The sequence below is a fragment of the Carcharodon carcharias genome, chromosome 15 (genome assembly GCF_017639515.1).
Source record: "Carcharodon carcharias isolate sCarCar2 chromosome 15, sCarCar2.pri, whole genome shotgun sequence".
NCBI classification, from domain to species: Eukaryota; Metazoa; Chordata; class Chondrichthyes; order Lamniformes; family Lamnidae; genus Carcharodon; species Carcharodon carcharias.
Window position 1 is genome coordinate 88,942,855 of NC_054481.1, and position 21,893 is coordinate 88,964,747.

At 41.6% G+C, this 21,893-nt stretch overlaps 1 protein-coding gene across 1 annotated transcript in view; it reads left to right on the forward strand.

The window, feature by feature from the left end:
- The window catches only part of LOC121288423 (chymotrypsin-like elastase family member 3B), a 65,917-nt gene that overhangs the window by 37,559 nt on the left and 6,465 nt on the right, over nt 1–21,893 (forward strand). The window contains exons 4-5 of the mRNA XM_041206956.1: nt 9,716–9,868; nt 18,185–18,241. Coding sequence (XP_041062890.1) covers nt 9,716–9,868; nt 18,185–18,241 — 210 coding nt within the window. The remainder of the gene's footprint in view (nt 1–9,715; nt 9,869–18,184; nt 18,242–21,893) is intronic.

Sequence of the window (21,893 nt, forward strand, 5' to 3'; positions counted from 1 at the left end):
CCTTGAACTGAGTGGCTTCTTAAGCCATTTCAGAGGGCAATTAAAAGTCAACAATGTGACTGTGGGTCTGGAGTCACAAATAGGCCAGACCAGGTAAGGACAGCAGATTTCCTTCCCTAAAGGGAATAAGTGAACCAGGTGGGTTTTTACAACAAAGATAGTTTTATGCCTCCTATCACTGAGACTGGCAGTGGCAGATTGAGTGGCAGTGTTGCAGGAGCCTCAGGCAGATTGAAGCCCCTGAGGGTGGCTAAGGAGCTAGGGAAGGGAATTAGAGACCCTAAACAGACTGACTGGCAACACTCCTGAGCCTGAAAAGCCTCATGGAGAGAGAGGAGAGTAGGACTGCAGCCAGGAACTGAAGCAGCAGATCAAAACTGGTGAGTCACTGTGTTGTGGTGCCAAGGTCATGAATGGAGCAGAGATCTGGAGCATTGGCCGTGAATATTCTCTGCAAATAGTTTATTCCTTGAAGTTAGGCTTTCCCTGGAGGGTTGATACTGTTTTGATGCCAGTGGAATAAAGAATCCTGTTTTATAACCTTTGTACTGTCAGTGCGCTTGAATCTCATGTTACATTTTGGTGTCAGGAATGGGATTTCACAGCACAGGCATCGAATCATGGTGGACAAAATGGAAAGGCGCCTGGCTGAGATGGAGTAGGTGATGAAAGAACTGAAACTGGCCCTGTCAGTGAGGGAGGCTGAAGTATCTGCAGCTCCAGCTGAGGAGCAAGCTTCACAGGGTGAAGCTGAGAGTCGAAGCAGTGACCAGAAAGTGCCTTCCAGTGTCCCCTCCGTTAACATAGCAGGCGAAGGACAGAATATCCCATCATGGATATCCTGCTTGCCGATGGGGGAAGATCGGAGACGTCCAATGACCTGGCAGCTGAGGACTGGATCGGGGATGCACAGCTGGTCATGGCATCCAAAGGTCTCAATGAGAGGGAGCTGAGGGCATTCAAAATGGAACATCTGCACATACGAGCATGCAAACATACAAACGTATGAATTAGGAACAAGAGTAAACCACTTGGCCCCTTGAGCCTGCTCCGCCATTCAATAAGATCATGGCAGATCTGATTGTAACCTCAAACCCACATTCCTGCCTACCCCGATAACCTTTCATCCCCTTGTTAATCAAGAATCTATCTAACTGTGCCTTAAAAATATTCAAAGACTCGGCTTCTATGGCCTTTTGAGGAAGAGAATTTCAAAGACTCACAAACCTTTGAGAGAAAAAAATTCTCTTCATCGCTGTCTTAAATAAGTGATCCCTTATTTTTAAACAGTGACCCCTAGTTCTACTTTCTCCCACAAGGCGAAACATCCTCTCCATATCTACCCTGTCAAGACCCCTCAGGATCTTAAAGGTTTCAATCAAGTCGCCTCTTACTCTTTTAAATTGCAGTGGATACAAGCCTAAACTGTCCAACCTTTCCTCATAAGAAAACCCGGCCATTCCTGGTATTAGTCTAGTACACCTTGTCTGAACTGCTTCTAATGCATCTGCATCTTTACTTAAGTAAGCAGACCAGTACAGTACACAATACACCAGATGTGGTCTCACCAGTGCCCTGTACAACCGAAGCATAACCTCCCTACTTTGGTAATCAATTCCCCTCACAATAAATTATAACATTCTATTAGCTTTCCTAATTATTTGTTGTACCTGCATACTAGCTTTTCTGATTCCTGCACTAGGACACCCAGATCCTTCTGAATCTCATAGCTCTGCAATCTCTCACTATTTAGATAATAAACTTCTTTTTAATGCTTCCTGCCAAAATGAACAATTTCACATTTGCCCACATTATACTCCATTTGCCAGATCTTTGCCCACTCACTTAACCCATCTATGTCACTTTGTTGAGGCCCAAGCACTGATCCCTCTGGCATGCCACTGGTCATATCCTGCCAACCAGAAAAAGACCCATTTATGCCAAATCTCTGCTTCCTGTTAGTTAGCCAATTTTCTATCTATGCCAACATGTTATTCTCTACACTGCGAGCTTTTATTTTCTGCAATAATCTTTGATGTGGCACTTTATCAAATACCTTCTAGAAATCTAAATACAGTACATCCACTGGTTCTCTTTTATCCACAGCACATGTGATTCCGTCAAAGAACTCCAATAAATTGATTGAACATGATTTCCCTTTCACAAAACCATGTTGACTCTGCATGATTGCCTTGAATTTTTCTAAGTGCCCTGCTATAATATCTTTAATAATAGCTTCTAACATTTTCCCTTTGACAGATGTTAGGCTAACTGACCTCTAGTTTCCTGATTTCTTGTCCCTCTCTTTTTGAATAAAGGAGTTACATTTGCTATTTTTCAATGTAATGGAACCTTCCATGAATGTAGGGAATTTTGGAAACTTAAAACCAATGCATCAACTATCTCACTAGCCACTTCTTTTAAGACTTTAGGATGAAATTCATCTGGACCTGGGGGATTTGTCAGCCCGCAGCTCCAACAAATTGCTCAATATCACTTCCCTGGTGATGGTAATTTCCTCCGAGTTCCTCCCTCCCTTTCACTTCCTGATTTACAGCTATTTCTGGGACGTTACTTGTGTCCACTTTAGAGGCGACCGAAGCAAAATACCTATACGGGAAGTCTCGCTGGAAAATACTGGGGAGAAGCGCAGATGTTCAAAGGCGATCGCTGTGGATCTTTGAGATACTGGCCCGGGTTTTTGGGGACAGCTGTAGCCTGTCACAGCTGCAGCAGAGGTTTTATGAATACCAGGAAGCTGTATCCCTGGTGAAGATGCTCAACCACATCTTCCTGGATCGCTCGTTCAGACGACTGGGGTATGCAGCTGCAAAATCGTCTGGCTGAAGCGGTGAGTGGTGAAGATGTCTGGCTGGAGTTGAGGAGACTCAACAGTGACAAACTCCAACTGTACTTCTCTGTTGTGTGAGATTACATTATCCGAATCATGGGGGAAGACTGGAATGCTAAGACCAGGAAAGAGGCCACCATCAGGGAGATGGCTGTTGGCACGGATGGGGATATAAACCTCAGGCTGAAGTGGCAGGTGGAGCAGGTTGTTGCACAGCTAGAGCAAATCCAATCCTTACTGCCCTATCTCGACTGTGAACCTCGTGACCGAGTACATCCGAGGGATACTCCAACGAGGTACTGGAATTGTAACTAGGTTGGAACTTCCATGACGTGACTGTTTTATGCATTCGCCACAATCTTGAATACAACAGGGGTTGGTTTGGAGATTCCTGAGGAGGAGGAGAAAGAAGAACAGGAATAGGAGGATAGAGAAGGGGATGAGGACACAGAGGAAAAGCTTCACCCTGTTGTACTGCTAGCTCCCAGTGCTAAGAGGCTGCAAATTGTTGAGAGATGTTGCTAAACAACCCTCAACTCCCCAGAGAACTGACACTCCCTCCTTCCAATTGACTACTGCTCTCAAAATTTACAACTTCATGGAGCTTCCTGTTACATTATGAAGTTCAAGAGTTGTATCAAAACTATTCCAACAGACTCCAGTCTGGACCTGACAAAAAGTTACCTTATATGACTGATGCCTGTTCCGTATCACCCTTGTGTAAACCCTTGGTGCCTGTTTTGTGTGTTTGGTTATCTAACCTCATGCTTCACGGTTCCTCCGTGATTACTGTTGAAATTAGGAGGTGTCCAAATCAATTAACCTCTTTACTGTCAAGTTCTGAAATGATTTAAAATGCTACCTGTTGCGTTTTATGCTTTGGAGATATGCAGAGATGATACACCAGCTTCTATGTGTGAAACAGGAGTTTTATTCAATGCTTTAAAATGTCTGCACTCTCATGCTTACAACAGCTTTCTTCAGTTTAATTTCTTTTGCTCAGTGACACGCCCAGACTTAACTAATTTTACAAAACGAGCTGTCAACAGACACACATAGCCAAGCGCTGAACAATTGAAAACTACACCACCCTTAAACATAACAGTGGTTATATATTATTCAGTATAAATAAGACTTGATTGTGTTCCCATCCAGACTCACAAGATCACAGGTTAAGAGGTGGAAGATTATTGAACTTCTGCTGAGGGTATTTGAGAATGCTATGGTGGGTGATTGTGAGGAACTGTGCCCCATAGGACCCGGTTGCAGATTGCTGGGTCTTGCCATTAGCCAGGGCAGTATGGGTATGGCTCTGGCACTACCAGGAGTGTTGGTTGAGAGGTTTATGGGGGAGCAGGCTTGCTGTTAGCCTAAGAGAAGAGAACAAGTCCCTCGCCAGTGGAACCAATGCCATTTTCAGTGGCCTGGACATCATCAACAACAGCTTGCTTTATAAAGCCCCTTTACTGTAGTGAAACCTTCCAAGGAGCTTAAGCAAAGACTGATACCTGCACTTTTGGTGCTCTGTATGAGGAACATAGGAACATGGGAACATAGGACTTGGGAGCAGCAATAGGCCATTTGGCCCTTTAAGCCTGCTCTACCATTTGACTAGAAGGAGGAGAGCGGACAAGTATACTGGGAGGTTTTTGAATGTTTGATCTGCACTTTCCATTAGCTACAGGACATGTGGCATCCCAGAGCAAAACTGGTCTCAACCTGAGTCCCAGCATGCTTCACAAGAACAATATCAAACAATAGTTGACACCAAACCACTTAAAGGATCCTAGGGCAAATGGGTCAAAAGCTGAGTCAAAGATATAGGTTTTATGGAGCATTTTAGAGGAGGAAAGAGAGATAGAAAGCCAGAGAGGTATAAGGAGGGAGCAGATAGGTTGGAGCTTGACTCCTCCATGCTTGCCCGACATGTATCTACCATTCCCTCCCAATCCCTGATCCAGATTAGTTCACAGGCAATGAAGATGAAAATCTATCTTTTTTTTAAGTGGGTCTTTGTTTTCATAACTCCTCAAAGGAGTTGGACTGATATTCTTGAACCCACCTCGGGGTTAGTCAATCTGTCATCACCAATTTTCCCTTGTTATCAAAGATGACTGTTCTTGCGTGCATAGAGTCATCTGTTGTGTTTTCTAACATGGCTGTGGAGCCCGATTGCAGAGCTGTATGGCTGTCCACAGTGTGGGCAAGGATGAAGTGTCTGTTTATATTGGGTTGCCCAGTCTTTCTAGTTTCCCTTTTGTCCTTTGCTGCCTGTATCCTTTGCTGTTTACAGCAAATGACGCCACTTGAGATTGCTCCCCAGTTGGGCTTGTGCATTTTTCTCCCAGTCTGTGGCGGACAGGTCACATTTCCTAATGTTCACCTTTAAGTAGTTCTTGAACCTTAATCTTGACCCACCTACATGTGGTGTCCAAGATTACATTGTGAATACTGACTACCTTAGGGGTGTTATCATCAGTCATACATGCCACATATCCACTCTTTCTGAGCTGGGTTCTGATGATGAGTGCTTCAATTCCAGACATTTCTGCTCTTTGAAGTACCTCAGTATTGGGCACTTTGCCCTCCCATTTGATGCCCATGATGTTCCAAATGCATCTCACGTGAAACCTGTCCAACTGCTTTACCTTTCTGAAGTGGTTAGTCCATGTCTCATAGGCAAATAGGAGAGTAGATATTACCACAGCTTTGTACACAGCAAGTTTTGATTCTTTATTTCCACCACAGTCCCTTGATTATTCGGGCAATAGGCTCAGCTTTCTCTGGCGGCTCTATTTGCCACCTTGTTAATGCAGACATTTCTAGAGATTGTGCTTCCAAGATCTACTGCTTTCAGGGCTGCATCATTGATAGCTATAGAAGTTGGGGTAGTTAGAGTTTACTGGTGGTTGGTGGAGCATCTCTGTCTTCCTTAAGCTGATGGTTAACCCATTGTCATCATCAGCTTTTGAAAAACAGTCCATGATCCCCTGAAGGCCATGCCCTATGTGAGGGCACAGTCATTGGCAAACAACAATTCCCTTATCATCATCTCTGTTACCATAGTTGAGGATTTTAGTCATCTCAGGTTGAAGAGATTGCTATCTGTCCTGAATTGGATGTATGCTGCATCAACATTTCCATCAAATGCCCCAGAAAACATAGCAGCAAAGGATATACTGTCAATCTGTAAGTCAGCAGAAAAACAGGGCCAGTTTGAGTCTGGGGCGGCATTTCGCCATTAAGAGGTGGACAAATGATTTCAATATTATAAAGAACAATAGTTCTGAAGTTGCTCCCTTTCGGTTTTTGTATATTGAGCAATAAATTTAAATTTTTAATTACTGGAAATATACTGTTTTGTGCTGAATTCTATTCACTTACATACATGCGAACATAAGGATTAGGAGCACTCGACCCCTCAAGCCTGCTCCATCATTCAATAAGATCACGGTTGAACTGATTGTGGCTTCAGCACCACTATTCTGCCTATGCCCAATACCCTTTGATTCCCTTGTTAGTCAAGAGTCTATCTGCCTCTGTCTTAAAAATATTCAATGATCCTGCCCCTAACACCCTCTGGAGAGAAGAGTTCTACATACTAATGACTCTCTGAGAGAGAGAATTTCTTCTCATCTCTGTCTTAAATGGGAGACCCCTTATTTTTAAACCATGCCCCCTAGATCTGGTGTTTCCCACAAGGGAAAACATCCTTTCAGCATTCAGTCTGTAAAGGCTGTTCAGGATCTTATACATTTTAATAAAATCACCTCTCTTTCTTTTAAACTCCAAAGGATCCAGGCCCAACCTGTCCAACCTTTCCTCATAAGGTAACCCCCTCGTCTCAGGAATCAATCGAGTGAATTTTCCCTGTACTGCTTCTAATGCAAGTATGTCCTTTCTTAAATAAAGAGACCAAAACTGCACACCGTACTCCAGGTGTGGTCTTACCTATGCCCTGTACAACTGTAGCAAAATATCTTATACTTAAAATAAATTCTCTTGCAATAAACAACATTCTATTTGCCCTCCTAATCACTTGTGTATCTGCTTATTAACCTTTTGTGATTCATGTACCAAGGAAACACGAATCCCTCTGTACAGTTGAGTTTTGCAGTCCCTCTCCATTTAGATAATATGCTGCTTTCTATTCTTCCGTAGTGGACAAGTTCACATTTTCCCACAGCATATTCCATCTGCTAAATTTTTATCTGCTCACTTAGCCTATCTATATCCCTTTGCAGACTCCTTAGGTCCTTCTCAAAACTTACTTTCCTACCTATCTTTGTGTTATCAACAAATTTAGCAACTATACATTCGGTCCCTTCCTCCAAGTCACTGATATAAATTGTAAATAGCTGAGGCCCCAACACTGATACCTGTGGCATTCCAGTCATTGTATCTTGCCAACCAGAATATGACCCATTTATGCCTACTCTCTGTTTCCTCCTCTCTAACCAATCCATGTTAGTATGTTACCCCTACACCATGAGTAACCTTTGATGTGGCACCTTGTCAAATGCTTTCTGGAAATCTAAGTGCACGGGTTCCCCTTTAACCGCATTGCCAGTTACTTCCTCAAAGAACTCTAATAAATAAGTCAAATACGATTTCCCCTTCACAAAACCATGTTGACTCTGCCTGATTGCATTGAGATTTTCTAAGTGCCTAGCTATAAACTCCTTAATAATAGATTCCAGCATTTTACCCATGACAAATGCTAAGCTAACTGATCTGCAGGTTCCTCCTTTCTTGAATAGAAGTTACATTCCCTATTTTCCAATCTGATGGGACCTTTCCAGAATCTAGGGAATTTTGGAAAATTAAAACCAATGCATCTACTATCTTAGCAGCTACTTCTTTTAAGAGCCTAGGGTGACTTGTCAGCTTTTAGTTCTAATAATTTTCTCAGCATGCTTTCCCTGGTGATTGTAAATGGTTTAAGTTTCTCCCTCCCTTTTACCCCTTGATTCACAATTATTCCTGGGATGTTATTTGTATCCTTTGCAGTGAAGACAGATGCAAAATATTTATTCAATTTATCCGCCATTTCCTTATTTTTCAATGTTAATTGCTCCAATGTTAATCTTTCTCTAGAGGACTAATTCTCACTTTATTTACTGTTTTTATGTTTAAATACCTGTAGAAGCTCTTAATATCTGTTTTTATATTTCTAGCTAGCTTTCCCCCATAGTCTAATTTTTCTCTTATACATTTAGTCATTCTTTGCTGTTCTTTATTCTTTCATGGGATGTGGGCATCGCTGGCAAGACCAGCATTTATTGTCCATCGCTAATCGCTCTTGAACTGACCTTGCTAGGTCATTTCAGAGGGAAGTTAAGAGTCAACTATATTGCTGTGGATCTGGAGTCACATGTTGGCCAGATTGGATAAGGATGGCAGATTTCCTTCCCTTAAGGTCATTAGTGAACAAGATAGGTTTTACAACAATCAATGATAGTTTCACAGTGACCATTACTGAGACTAGCTTTTATATTTAAGACTTATTATTTATAATAATAGATTCCACCAGCTGACATGGTGGGAGTTGAACCCATGTACCCAGAGCACTAGCCTGGGTCTCTGGATTATTAGCCCAGCAATATTATCACTATGCCACCATCTCCACAATTCTGTCATTTAGATTTTGTCCAGTCTTCTGACCTGCCACTAACCTTCATGAAATTGTACACTTACTTTTAATTTGCTACTATCTTTAAATTTAGTTAGCCATAGTTGGTGTGTCCTTCCCTTAGAGTCTTTCTTCCTTACTGGATGTATCATTTCTGAGTGTTGTTTAATATGTCCTTCAATGTCTGCTACGACATCGCTACTAACCTATCCCTTAATCTAATTTCCCAGTTCACTTTAGCCAGCTCTGTCTTCAAACCCCCACAAGTCGCATTTCGTTTAGCTCATCTAAAACCAGTAGTCTGTTGGTTTATAACCTAAGCACTGGTGTAACAGAACAGGAGGAGGTCATTCAGCCCCTTAAGCCTATTCCTTCATTCAGCTAATGGCTGATCCGAATTGTGATTCCATCCACCTGTCTTTGTTTAGTAATCCTTAATATCTTTACCTAAAACTAACCATCAATTTTAGCTTTGAAATTTTTAATTGGCCTAGTCACAGCAGCATTTTTGGAGAGAGTTCCACATCTTCTCTACCCAACTGTCAATTTCTATAAACAATAGGGAATGCATTAAACCCACCTATTGAAGACAATCATAATGCATCATTAAATGCTCGTACATATTTTTATATTATAAATTCAATATAGTTTGTGAAACATATGTTTTAAGTTAATAGGTAGCAAGCCAAATCTAGGACACCACTTGTGCTGGTAGTGATTAATTCTGAAATGATGAGCTAAATAAAGTTATTGTGATTTACTGTTTAATATTCAGCTAAATTGGTGTTTTTAGTTTATGGGCAATGGACATTTGAGTTAAACTCACCTTAGAAAATGCAGAGTAATGATAATAACACTTTGAAAGGGCTGTGTTTCACAATATGTTCTCCTGTCATTCTCACTTGGTGGGACTTCATATTGAAGAATCATGGACATGATCCCACAATTTTCCATCCATTATTCATTCCCATTAGAATAGAAGATCCTGATGAACCTACTTGTGATTTCCTGACATGTTCTTTTGATAGGAAATTGGCCTGCTGTTGTGTAAGGTGTTATTTGGAGGTGGTAACAATGCTCAAATACCCCCAAAAACTGGGAAGATCTCTGTAAATTCCAAGAAGGTAACAGGGTACAGGAATAATATATAAAGGCTAACTGAGCTTCAAAGAAGCAAAATGGCAAAGTATTTTAAAGCAAACAATATAACGGAGAGATTTCTTTTACTTCAGGGTGACCCAGGCAGTCCTTTGAATTGCTTTGGTAGTGACGGCAGATGGTATATCAATGGCGTGGGAAGCTTCACAGGATCCGTTCCATGCAACACAGCACGGAAGCCCACAGTCTACACTCGAGTGTCAGCCTTCAACAGCTGGATCAATGATGTAAGTTATCTCTGAGCATCAAGTAGGAAGATGTCTTTTTGCAATGTAAAATGAGCTCAGCCTTGACGAGCTATTAAATAATAACACGCTAGCCTGTTTGAAAGTTTGATACCATTCAGCACAAGTAGTAAAAAGATGCCTCACTAATGGCATCTAGTGGATATTAAAGGAACCAATGGATAGGTGTAGATAGTGCAGGAAGGTAAAGTTGAGGTAGATATTGAATGGTACAGCATGCTCAAAGGGCTGAATGGCCTACTCCTGCTCCCATTTCTTATATTATGCATGGAGAAGTCAAAGGTCTAGAACATTCTCCCCTTGTTTAAATGAATAGAGTGCTAAACAAATATTGCGGAGGTGGTTTGGATATTTTTATGAGTTTGTCCTTCTGCATAGAGCTTTCATCTTCAGAAGTGGATGCCTGCCAAGAATCGAATTGTTATCAATATGAAGCAGACCTCAGAATTCAATAATTAATTCTTTAAGATTTTTTGATTATTCTTACAATCCAGGTTACTGGTTGGATTTTTTCAGGAGTTTCCTGTTTCACAATCCACATTTCCTCATTTGCTGCTGGCTCTTGGTAATCCTGTAAGGCAATGCTTTAATGAGTAGGATAGGGTTTGATGGAGCAGCAGGAAACTGATCTGTATACCATTAGTTAGCTATGCGGTATAAGCTGATGTAACACCATCACCCAGCCACAGTTCCTTGGTTTTTGCCAACCTGCTCATACTGGGAGTTGTTTTGACAAGAGGAGATTGGCCAGACAGTTCCAGTGAAGTCAATGCAATCTGGAGGAGCAACATATCATCTTCCGATTAGGCACTTTATAGCCTTTTGGACTCAACATTGAGATCATCAACTTCAGATCATGAACCCTGTCCTACATTTTGAATTTTTTTTCCCCACTTGCCAGTTTGTATCTTGTTCTCATGTTTTTGCTTTCAGACAACGCTGACCTTTATTCTGCCATGAGCACCTACTCTGGACTGATGTTATGTGTCTTTATTACTATCATTACCGCTCCCTTTGCATTGGCTATGATGTCAATTAATATCCCCTGCACTCTAACCTATCACTGACCTTCTATCTTGCTCCACCTGCCCCTCTCCCCTTTTTCAACAGCATAAAACCATCACATTCTTACCTCTCTCTAGTTCTGAAGAAAAGTCATATTGGATTCAAAACATTAATTCTGTTTCTCTCTCCAAAGATGCTGTCAGACCTGCTGAGTTTTTCCAGAAATTTCTGTTTTTATTTTGGACAGACAGTAACTTGGTGTGTGTGATTATCTCAGCCTGGTTCATGTACCTTTGAGTGTGATTAAAAAAAGGTTCTGAATGTGCCTACACATTGAAATAATATGGTGAATAGCCCAACAAAGTTAGTTAGTCACATTTTTAAAAATTAAATTAGCATGCTAAAACATTCTTTGCCATTGTTCTCAGTCACATCATTCTTCTGAGTTTGAGGGAAGGTTGTGTGATTCCAGTTTTAAGAAATGGAAGAAAATCAGGCCCTGAGATTTACATGCCAGTTGATATGCTGTTAGGAAGATGCTGGAAGACATTATTAAGGGTGTAATGTATGGTTACCTGAAGAGATTGGAAGTAATTAAAGAATCCCAGCAAAGCTTTAGGTCTTGTCTCAATAGCCTGACTGATGTCTTTGAAGAAGGGGCAAGATGAGTGGATGATGGTGTTCCAGTTAATACTGTATACCTTGTTTTCCAGACACCCATCCACAAAATGCCACACACAATGCTATCAGTACAGTTGCATGATGTGAATTGGCGGTCAGCTATTAAACTGGGGATCAGATTGGTTCATAGGCAGAGAGGCTGCAAGCTGATCTGCATGAGGCCAAGTCATGACTTCAGCTTTACAGGCATCTGTGTTAAGACACTTGCTCTTCACCATCTTCATAACTGTTTGAAATGAGGACATTAATTGAATGATTCACAGGTTTGCTGAACATACAAAGATAAATTGGGTGTGAAAAACTTGCTTCAGATAAATAGGATACAGTTGGTTGTGTAATCATTTCTGAATCAGAAGGTGGTGGGTTTGAGTCCGACTCCAGACACTTCAGCACAAATATCTAGGCCACCACTCCAGTGCAGGACTGAGAGAGTGCTGCACAGTTGGAGGTGCTGGCATTTGGAAGAGATGTTAAACCAAAATCCCACCTGCCATCTCAGGTGATCATAAGAGATTCTTCCCATGCCACTATTTTGAAGATAAGCAGGAGAGTTCCCTGAACAATATCTATCCCTCAACAAACATCACTAAAAACAAATGTTCTGGCCTTTCATCTCATTGGTGTTTGTGCAACCTGATAGTGTATTTGACGTGTTGTGAAGATGTGAAAGGTGCTATAGAAATGCAAGCTCCTTCCTTGTTTTCAAACTGATTTAGATGTGTTATGGAAAGAAGTGCATGAGGGCCTGATATCTTTCAACATGGAGAATTGCAATTTGATGTATGTGAGTCTGGGAAACTCCAGTCATGTGCAGGGTTCCCCAGGAGATTTTAAAGAGCAGAAGAGGAGTTGGGGGCTGGGGTTTGGGGGTGGGGGTGGGGTATTTGGGAGTAGTGAAGGGGATGGGGGCATTAAGGTTAGGGTTCAAGCAGATAAACTACTGAAGGTCCACAAGCAATGCAACAAGACAATTGGGAGAGCAAAGTGTTTTAGATTACATTGTGAAGAGAAGATAAAATATAATACAAAACTAGTAACACTATACTCAGATTATAGAAGGCCTTAGTGTGCCGGGTTTAATACCTTTACATCCAGTTTTAGACTCCTAACTATTACTAAAATTATGTGTAACTTTAGGGTTCTTGCTATTACAGTTGACTCAAGGCATTGGGGCTTTTATTCACTGGAGGAATTTGTGTGCAGTATTGGTCTCCTTATTTAAGGAAGGATTTAAATGCATTGGAAGTAGATCAGAGAAGGCTTACCAGACTAATACCTGGAATGGGTGGGTTGTCTCGTGAGGAAAGGTTGGATAGGCTAGGCTTGTATCTGCTGGAGTTTAGAAGAGTAAGAGGCAACTTAATTGAAACATATAAGATCCTGAAGGGTCTTGACAGGGTGGACGTGGAGAGGATGTTTCCTATTGTGGGAGAATCTAGAACTAGGGGCCACTGTTTAAACATAAGGGATTGCCCATTTAAGACCAAGATAAGGAGAAACTTTTTCTCTCAGAGGGTTGTGAGAGGCAGCGGAAGCAGAGTCTTTGAATTTTTTTAATGCAGAGGTAGATAGATTCATGAAAGTATGGGGGTTAAAGGCTATCGGGGGTAGGCGGGAATGTGGAGTTGAGATTACAATCAAATCAGAATGGTGGAGCTGGCTTAAGGGTCCAAGTGGCCTACCCCTGCTCCTACTTCATATGTTTGTATGTTCGTCTACCTGAGGTTTTTAAATTGATGAAGGGAATAGACTCTATCTGAGTTTTTCCCCCTTTCCTACCGGGCAGGAAATTCAGCCCAGGGTGAGAACGTGCTTCCTCTACCAACCACCATTGTTCCTGAATACATTCCTGGGAGATTCTGCTACATGTTTTGTCAAGAAAGGAAGGAATTGTAATATAGTTTCTTCTGGTAATGACCCTGGCACATTTTCTTATTTACTGGAAGTCAGGCTGTAATTGGATTAAGAGCTAGAGTGATAGCAAGGGTCTAAAGTCAAAAGTAAGGAGTGGTTTTGATATGTTAATTAGCCAAGGGGAACTTCAATCAGAGTTTTACATAAAGCAATAATAACAGGAATAGTTTTGAATTGAGTTGTTTTAGTTCAAAGTGGGTGTATGCAGATTGTAAAATGGTATAAGCGAATAAGGTAAAGATAGGGTAAGTTTGTTTTTACAGGTCTAAGAACTAAAGTAAAGAATAATTTAATCAATTCTGGGAAGAAAGCATTTCTGAAGAGACTGGTTGAGACAATAGAAAGATCAAATGGAAGGAATGCATTTAAGGAAATATTGAAGCCTATGTGACGGGTTAGCTGTTTAGATCTCCCAGGAGACAACAGAATAGCTGGTCAGAACTCCCAGAAGACAGTGTGAACAAGGCCAGACTGAAAGAACCAGATGCTGTCAGCATCAGAAGACACCCAAAGGAAAAAGGCACTGTGTGGTAAAATTATTGGAATTCTATAGATATTAAAATCTATAAGGATAATTGTTGAACAGAACAGGGGAAGGTTAGCTCTGAAGGTAGTTAAGTTAAGACTTGTGGAACTGTTTTAAAATACTACTTACTGTGTGCAGCCATTCATGTGTTGAAGTGTAATTGTGTTTTATTTGTTTTTCTTTATTCTTATAATAAATGTTTACTTTACTATAAAATCATTACAAGTAGTCAGGGACATAATTTCCTGTTTTCAGAACAGCTCCTCATACTATACAAATTGCAAAAACCATTTTGGCAGCTGTTTCAAGTTTCCCTCTGGGGTTCGAGCAGCTCGGCATTTACCATCTGCCGTGTCATAATAGCTTAAAACCTGCAAGCCTTGATCTAATTGACTGGACCTCACAGAAACTGAAGGGAGTAAAGTTGTGCTTCCAGAAACATTTTTAAAAATTTAACCAATTTGGTGTTTTCTCAGTTTGCCAGCACACTTTTGAAATCGTGCAATAAATATTGAGACAAGGGCAGCAAGGCACAGGGGAGCACTATCACCTCCAAATTCCACTCCCAGTCACACATCATCCTCATTCGCACACATATCAAGGCTGAAATCACACCCTTGAACTACCTACCTGACAGCATGTGGACTGTAGCCATTCAAGGGGAAGTTCCACCATTAGCTTTCTCAGGGGAAACTCAAGATTGGCAATAAAGTGCAGAGACCCACAACCTGAGAACGGATAAAAAAGATAACAGGGCCTATTTCCTTGGCTGTTGCACCTACAAACTGAGCTCCAGTGTGTAATAAGGCCAGGGAAATAGGACAAAGAGCCAGATTACTGGACCTGAACTTCTTTAAGGATGCCCTAGGTTCTCACTGCTGAGCTTTATAGGCAGTCCCTGGAGCAATCCTGCAGGAAGTCACCCCAGGCTGTACCATGTAAATGATATGGTGTGGGGAGGGGGGCATTCCCAGCTTCATGCCTCTATACCAGGCTCCTCATTCTGAGGTGAGAGAACATGAGTTGGGACACGTCCATCACTTTTAGTTTAACTTTTATTAAAAATATATAAACATATATGAAACCTCATCCCGCCCATGGATGTGGTTTCATGCTTTTTCCAATGCCCACCAGGGCTCCTGGCCTGCCCGCCAGCCTTATGGTTGGACGGGCAGGTCCACTAATTACATTAATCACTTTTTCAATGCCTCAGTAGGCCATTGACAGGTCAGCAGGCGCACAGCTGATTCGGCTGAGCCCCCGCCAACCTGAAAATTTAAATGGGGCGGGGTGACATCAGGAGTTCCACTTGACGTCATCCCGCGTCATTTTACACCTCGCGAGCAGGTGCCGCGCCCCCCACTCGCCGACCGGGAAATCCTGGCCTTCATTTTTTTGCTCTCCCCACAGAGGCCTGGAGTTTCCTTCGAAATTATGCCCAGAGGGACTCTGAATCTGGACATAAGCTAATTATGTGGTTTAAAGGATTGTGGAATTTTGGACATAACTACAATATGCCATGATCTCTTTGACCTTTTGCATCTGTCCATCAAACTCAACCTCTAAAGAAATCTTCACCCACAGAACCAGCCACAAGCCCAAGCATCAAACATTAACTTCCTTCAATTGTGCTTGTTCGAGGTTTCCTCAATACACTGATCAGATTTTCAAAAGCAGCAGGGAATAAAATCATTTTTGAGCCCTTTGACTGCATTTAAACATTTTTTTAAATCTTCACTGAGACCAGTTCTTTATTTTCTGTTTCTTTGGTTGGAGTTTTTATGGCATCAGTCACATTAAAGTTTTAGAAAGATTCCCTGATGACAGGCTGTGCCTGACTTATGTGAACGGTGGTTGAATGAATTGAGGCTTTAAGTTAGAAGACTCGAGGGAGAAATGCACCATTGTGAGTTTGACGGTTCCTTCAGCCTTGATTGTTTATGGATGTAACATGACGTTGGCAAAATAAATGTGACATTGGGCAGACATCGAGGTTGTCCCTCACAGAGCAAACTCCAGGCCAACATTTGAGAGTGGGCACTTTGAGATTCAGTTAACACATTTGCAAAGGCCCAAGTCTGTGAACAATCAGACCTTTGATAAGCAAGGGGGTGAAAAGGTATTGGGGGTGAGGCGGGAGTGTGGGGTTGAGGTTACAATCAGATCAACCACGACCTTATTGAATGGCAGAGCAGGCTCAAGGGGCCGAGTGGCCTACTCCTGCTTCTAATTCGTAAGTTGGTAACCTAATTTGATGTTATTGAACTCACTAATTATTCCATTTCTTTATTCCAGACCATAAGTAGCAACTAAAACAAGGAAACAACAGCCTTCAAGCGATTACATACCTTTGATGAAGAATTAAATCAGACTGCAGATTTGTTGGTGATTTGCACTGCAGATTGCTGCTCCACATTATTGAGAAGAATGTAAAGAAATGTTTTCTACAGTTTAAACATGATTCTTCTGGTTCAAATGAACTACATCTCATATTATGTTTGATTGTTTGTAATTTATTCTTAAAGCAGTGCTTGTATAGTTTTTAAGTGCCGGGATTTATTTAACAGTAACCTCACGTTAATGCATTTTATTCAGTCAAAATATTTTGGAAACAGCATATGCGTAGATGTCCACACCTTGGGCGAAAGGAAGAATACACGATGCCAGTTATCTTCCTGTTGTATCTACTGCCTCTTTACTTATAAAAAGATGTTGGTACTAACAGTGGCACTACTAAGTTGCCACTCTCTGTAACTGTCCAGGTGACAACAGAGAGGCAGTGTGATCGAGCTGGTACTCGCCATTTGAGGAGGTGGGCACCATCTCATAGGGTGCTTTTAACCTGTGCCCCCATTGTCACAGACAGATAGTCCTGTAGATTGGTCATAAATAAACACATTTAGTTTGTTCTTTCTTGTGGTCCTCACATATTTTTTCGGATGAGCTGTGGTCTGCCCTGATTCTGTAAGCCAATCAATGAAGGGCATTTGTTTCAAAGCTGCCTTCAGTTATTTCCTACAGAAGGAACGATGGATTGGATTGGATGATCCAACAGAGGCCTTTTAAAATCTGGAAGGAACTCGATAGGGGAGATGCAGTGAAGATGTTTGCACTTGTGGGGTGTCCAAAATTTGGAACATTAATATATGATAGTCACAAATAAATTCTATAAGGAATTCAGGAGAAACTGCTTTACTCAGAGAGTGGCTAGAATGAGGAAGTCACTACCACAGGGAATGGTTGAGGCGATAATCCAGGATAAGCACATGAGGGAGAAAGGACACAAGGAGATGCTGATGGGATGAAGTAAAATGGGAAGACACTTTTGTAGAACATAAACCAGTGGGCCGAATGGCCTGTTTATGTGTTGTAAACTTCTATGTAATTCTGTGTAACTTAATGTTTTCCATGTGCTTTTAAAGGATGGATTGAACTCCATTTTCATTAAAAAAAAGTTACATTTTAACTGATTTATCATAAACATCCAATTGTCAGGTCCCAAAACATTGTGTGTGCTGCAGAAACACCTGCATTGTGACATTGTTCAATATTTTACTGAGAACAAAATGGTGGAATATTGCCTGGATTTGCCAGTTATCATGCCAACCAAGAATTTATTCTTTTCCAAGAGTATATTCTTAGCAGATGGCCCTGCTGGGTACCAAGAATATGAACTTGAGTGGATGATCAGTGGGTAGTCCAGTCTGGTGGGTAATGAATGACTTCTCACTCCTGATCATTTTGGAAAACAGTAAGTGACTTGACTCAATCCCCTCTTTGTTTCAGCAGCTGTGAGATGGAGTTATACTCTGTGTGTGTTCACTCATGCCATAGCCTGCTTCTTAAATGTAACTCAATCCGAAACCCATTCTGTGGAAAAATAATCAAGGATTGACATAAGATAATCACTGATAATTTAAATAAGTAATTCAGAGTAATTCAGAGTAATTCAGGAGAAACTGCTTTACCGAGAGTAGTTGAGGTGAATAACGAGGAAGCGTTTAAGAGGAAAGCTGACGGAGGGAGAAAGGAATAGAAGGATGGGCCAACTGGGGTAGATGAAATGATGGGCGGGGGGAGGAGGCTCGTGTGGAGCAGAAATAGCGATGTAGACAAGTTTGACAGAATGATGTGAAATTTAGGTATTAAAATTTGTAACATATGATCAAAAGGCAAAAGGCCTATCAGGAATTCATGACAAGCATGTTGAAGAGTCAACAGTGGAGACAGTAAGTATTCGAAAGGACATTATGAGAAACAATAACGGCCAGCAGCCTCACATCTCAAATTGCTGAAATCAAGTCTAAGTAAAGTCCCAAACATCCACTGTGACTGTGCTTCATGGCACCTTGTTCTTCTCGACCTCTCCACAATGCAGTGAACACCAGCCTCTCCACCATGTGGCGAACACCATTCTCCTCCACAATGCAGTGAACACCAACATCTCCACAGTGCAGTGATCACCATTCTCCCCCAGAATGTGATGAACAACAACCCCTTCCAATGCTTCTCCTTCTAGATTATTACCCTGCATTTTTAAAGTAATAATTACATTCATATAAAATATGCACATTCACCAATATGTAAAGGGTAGGCCACACCTGACAATGCAAAAATGGTTGTATTTTACGTGCTCCTGCTGGGTATATTTTGTGCGTGGGTTGGGGGGGTGCAGATAAAATAGCTGGGCCCCTCCACCCCAGCTCACCCTCATTGTTGTTGCGGGCCGTGTTGTGCGGGCACCAAAATTGGCAGCACACTCATCATATTTATGTAAGTAATCAAGGGCCAATTAGGCTTATTATCAAGTGAATTGATGCTGATAATATACCACCCACATCATAAAAGGTTTGGCATGTGCAACTGGGCAGGAGCAGGCTGCCCAATGTATTTAAAATGTTCTTCAAAGGAGGAAAAGAAGAGGTGGGTTCACCCTTCGGAGGCTGCCTTTGCTGTTCATGGGGTGGCAAAACAAACCCCCTTTTTTTCCTACGCATCTGCAGCCTTAAACCCACCCCGTCCCCATATCCTGCTCCCCTGCCTGACCTACCCAAGCCCTCCTTGTCCAAGACCCTGGACGTTCCTGCTCTGGGGATCCATGGACCTTCTCCCTTCTCTTCCAGTCCCGGCAGCTGCCACAGATGCACTCTTGGTGCTGCCGGTGCAAATGGAACTGCTGACCAATTGGGTTGGCTGGCAGCTCCAGAGAGCAGGATTCTTTGCCAGCGAGGGACAGAAGTCCCACTTTGCCCTTGTTTTGCTGCCCTACACCACTTTATGCTTGTGGGGGCGGGTCAGTGTGGAGCATGTTGGCTCCACGCTGGCTTTGCTTCCAGGGGGGCAAGACCTCCACCCACCCCCCTACATTATTCAGCATAGAATGTTTTGAAGAGCTGACTGCACTGGGGATGGAAATGGATGTTATTTATATGGACTTCCATTAAACAGTCCATAAAGCCACCAGGGCAGGTAAGAGGTTAGGAATCCTGAGGCAAGTAACTTAGCTCTTGACTCCCCAAAATCTGTCCTCCAGCCACAAGGCACAAGTTAGGAGTGTGAGGGAATACTCCCCACTTGCCTGGATGAGTGCAGCTCCAATAACACTGAAGAAGCTGGACACCATCCAGCACAAAGCAGCCCACTTGATTGGCACCCCATCCACAAACATTCACTCCCTCCACCACCGACGCAAAGTGACAGCAATGTGCACCATCTACAAGATGCACTGCAGGAACTCACCAAGCCTCCTTCAACTGCACCATTCAAACACATGACCACTATGTTTTAGAAGGGGAAGGGCAGCAGATACCCCTGGAAACACCACCACCTGGAAGTTCCCCTCCAAGCCACTCACCATCCTGACTTGGAAATATATCGCTGTTCCTTCACTGTCACTGGGTCAAAATCCTAGAGCTCCCTCCCTAAAAACTGCAAATTTTCCTATACACCTCACATTCTAAAACTTCAGCCATGTTTACTTATTTAGCATTTCAAACTCAGCTTCTCTTCTGATACATCAAAGCCTTCAGATCAGCTGTCTTTAATTCAGTTAAGCCCCGTTAAACCCACTCATGCTCAGAAATCTCAAAACTTCTCGTTTTGTTGTAGGCAAGGTGAAATTCATGATAGCCTTGATTTTCACATCTCTCACAACCATCTTACTATGTCCAATGGTATAGCCTAGATACGTAATCTTGGCTTTTGCAAATTCACTTTTAGCCAAGTTCATCACCAAATTAGCTTCTTGTAATTGATGAAACAATTCTTCCAGGTGCTGTAAATGCACCTCCCACGTTTGACTGAGAATTATCCAGTCATCAATATAAACAGCACAGCACTGAGCGTCCTGCAATTACTTTATCTGTCAGTCTTTGAAATATTACAGGTGCAGTTTTCATACCAAAAGGCATGACTTTAAACTGATATAGTCCAATTGGCATCATATAGGCTGATATCTCCTTTGCTTTCTCCGATACTGATACTTGCCAATATCCTCTTAGCAAGTCAATCTTTGTGATAAATTTTGATTGTCCCACTTTCTCAATGCAATCTTTCAACCATGGTATAGGATATGAATCTGCTTTTGTCACTGCATTCACCTTTTGATAGTCCGCACACACTCTGTGTTCCATTTGGTTTAGGTACCAGCACAATAGGCAAACTCGTTACTGAAATTAGACTCAAAGATATCAATTTGAAGCATTAATTCAATTTCTTTCTGTACTTGTGATAACTTTGCCAGATTTAATCTATAAGGATGTTGTCTCATCAAAGATGAAACTTCTGCACATACATCACGTATAGCTAAATTTGTCCTCCGCAACTTATTCCCACAAATAGGTTTGTGTGACTGTAATAGCTTCTCCAAATCACTTTGACACTTGTCTGGAAGCTAACTCAATATTACATTTAATTTTTCAAGTACCCTGTCATTTTCCAATTTGATTAGAGGAAAATCAATTTCAGAGTCCTTCATTTCTATCTCTTCCTCTTTATCTACCACCACTAATACTCCCTTTTGACCCTCTTCCCCTGCCTTTTAAGCATACTTATATGACAGACCCTCTGCTTATTTCTTCTATCTGGAGTATTTATTAAATAATTTACTTCACTCAGTTTCTTTTCAATCCTGTAAGGCCCACTAAACCTTGCCTTTAATGAATCACCCAGCACTGGTAACAGAACTAGCACATTTTCCCCAGCAACAAAACTAAAAGCTGTAGCTTTCCTGTCTACCTTCATTTTCATCAATCGCTGTGGTATTTTTAAATGTTCTTTAGCTAACTCACATGCTCTGTCCAATCTCTCTCTGAAATTTGATACATCCAGGAGAGTAGTTCCTGAATTTCGACCCACCAATGTCTCATGAATCAATTTCAGTTCTCTGCTTACCTCAAGACCAGAAACTAGTTCAAAAGGACTAAAACCAATCAATGCATTAGGAGGATCCCTAATAGCAAATAACAAGAATGGAATTCTCCTATTATCCTGTGGATAACCCTGACTATACACCCTCATCATAGCTTTTAAAAATTGTTGCCATCTTTCCAAAGCCTCTTGTGATTCAGGATGGTAAGCTATTAACTTAAACTGTTATATCCCCAAACTGTTCATTACTTCCTTAAACAGCCGTGGCATGAAATTTGAACACTGATCTAATTGTATTTCTTTAGGTAGACCATATCTTATAAAAAATTTAGTCAATTCTTGCACAATTTTCTTTGTTGTGATATTTCTCAAAGGTATCACTTCAAGAAACCTTGTACACACATCTATTATTGTCAGTAAGTACTGATTTCCACTTTTAGTCTTAGGGAGGGGTCCTACACAACCAATCATGACCCTAGTAAAATATTTTTCAAATGCTGGGATTGGAATTAA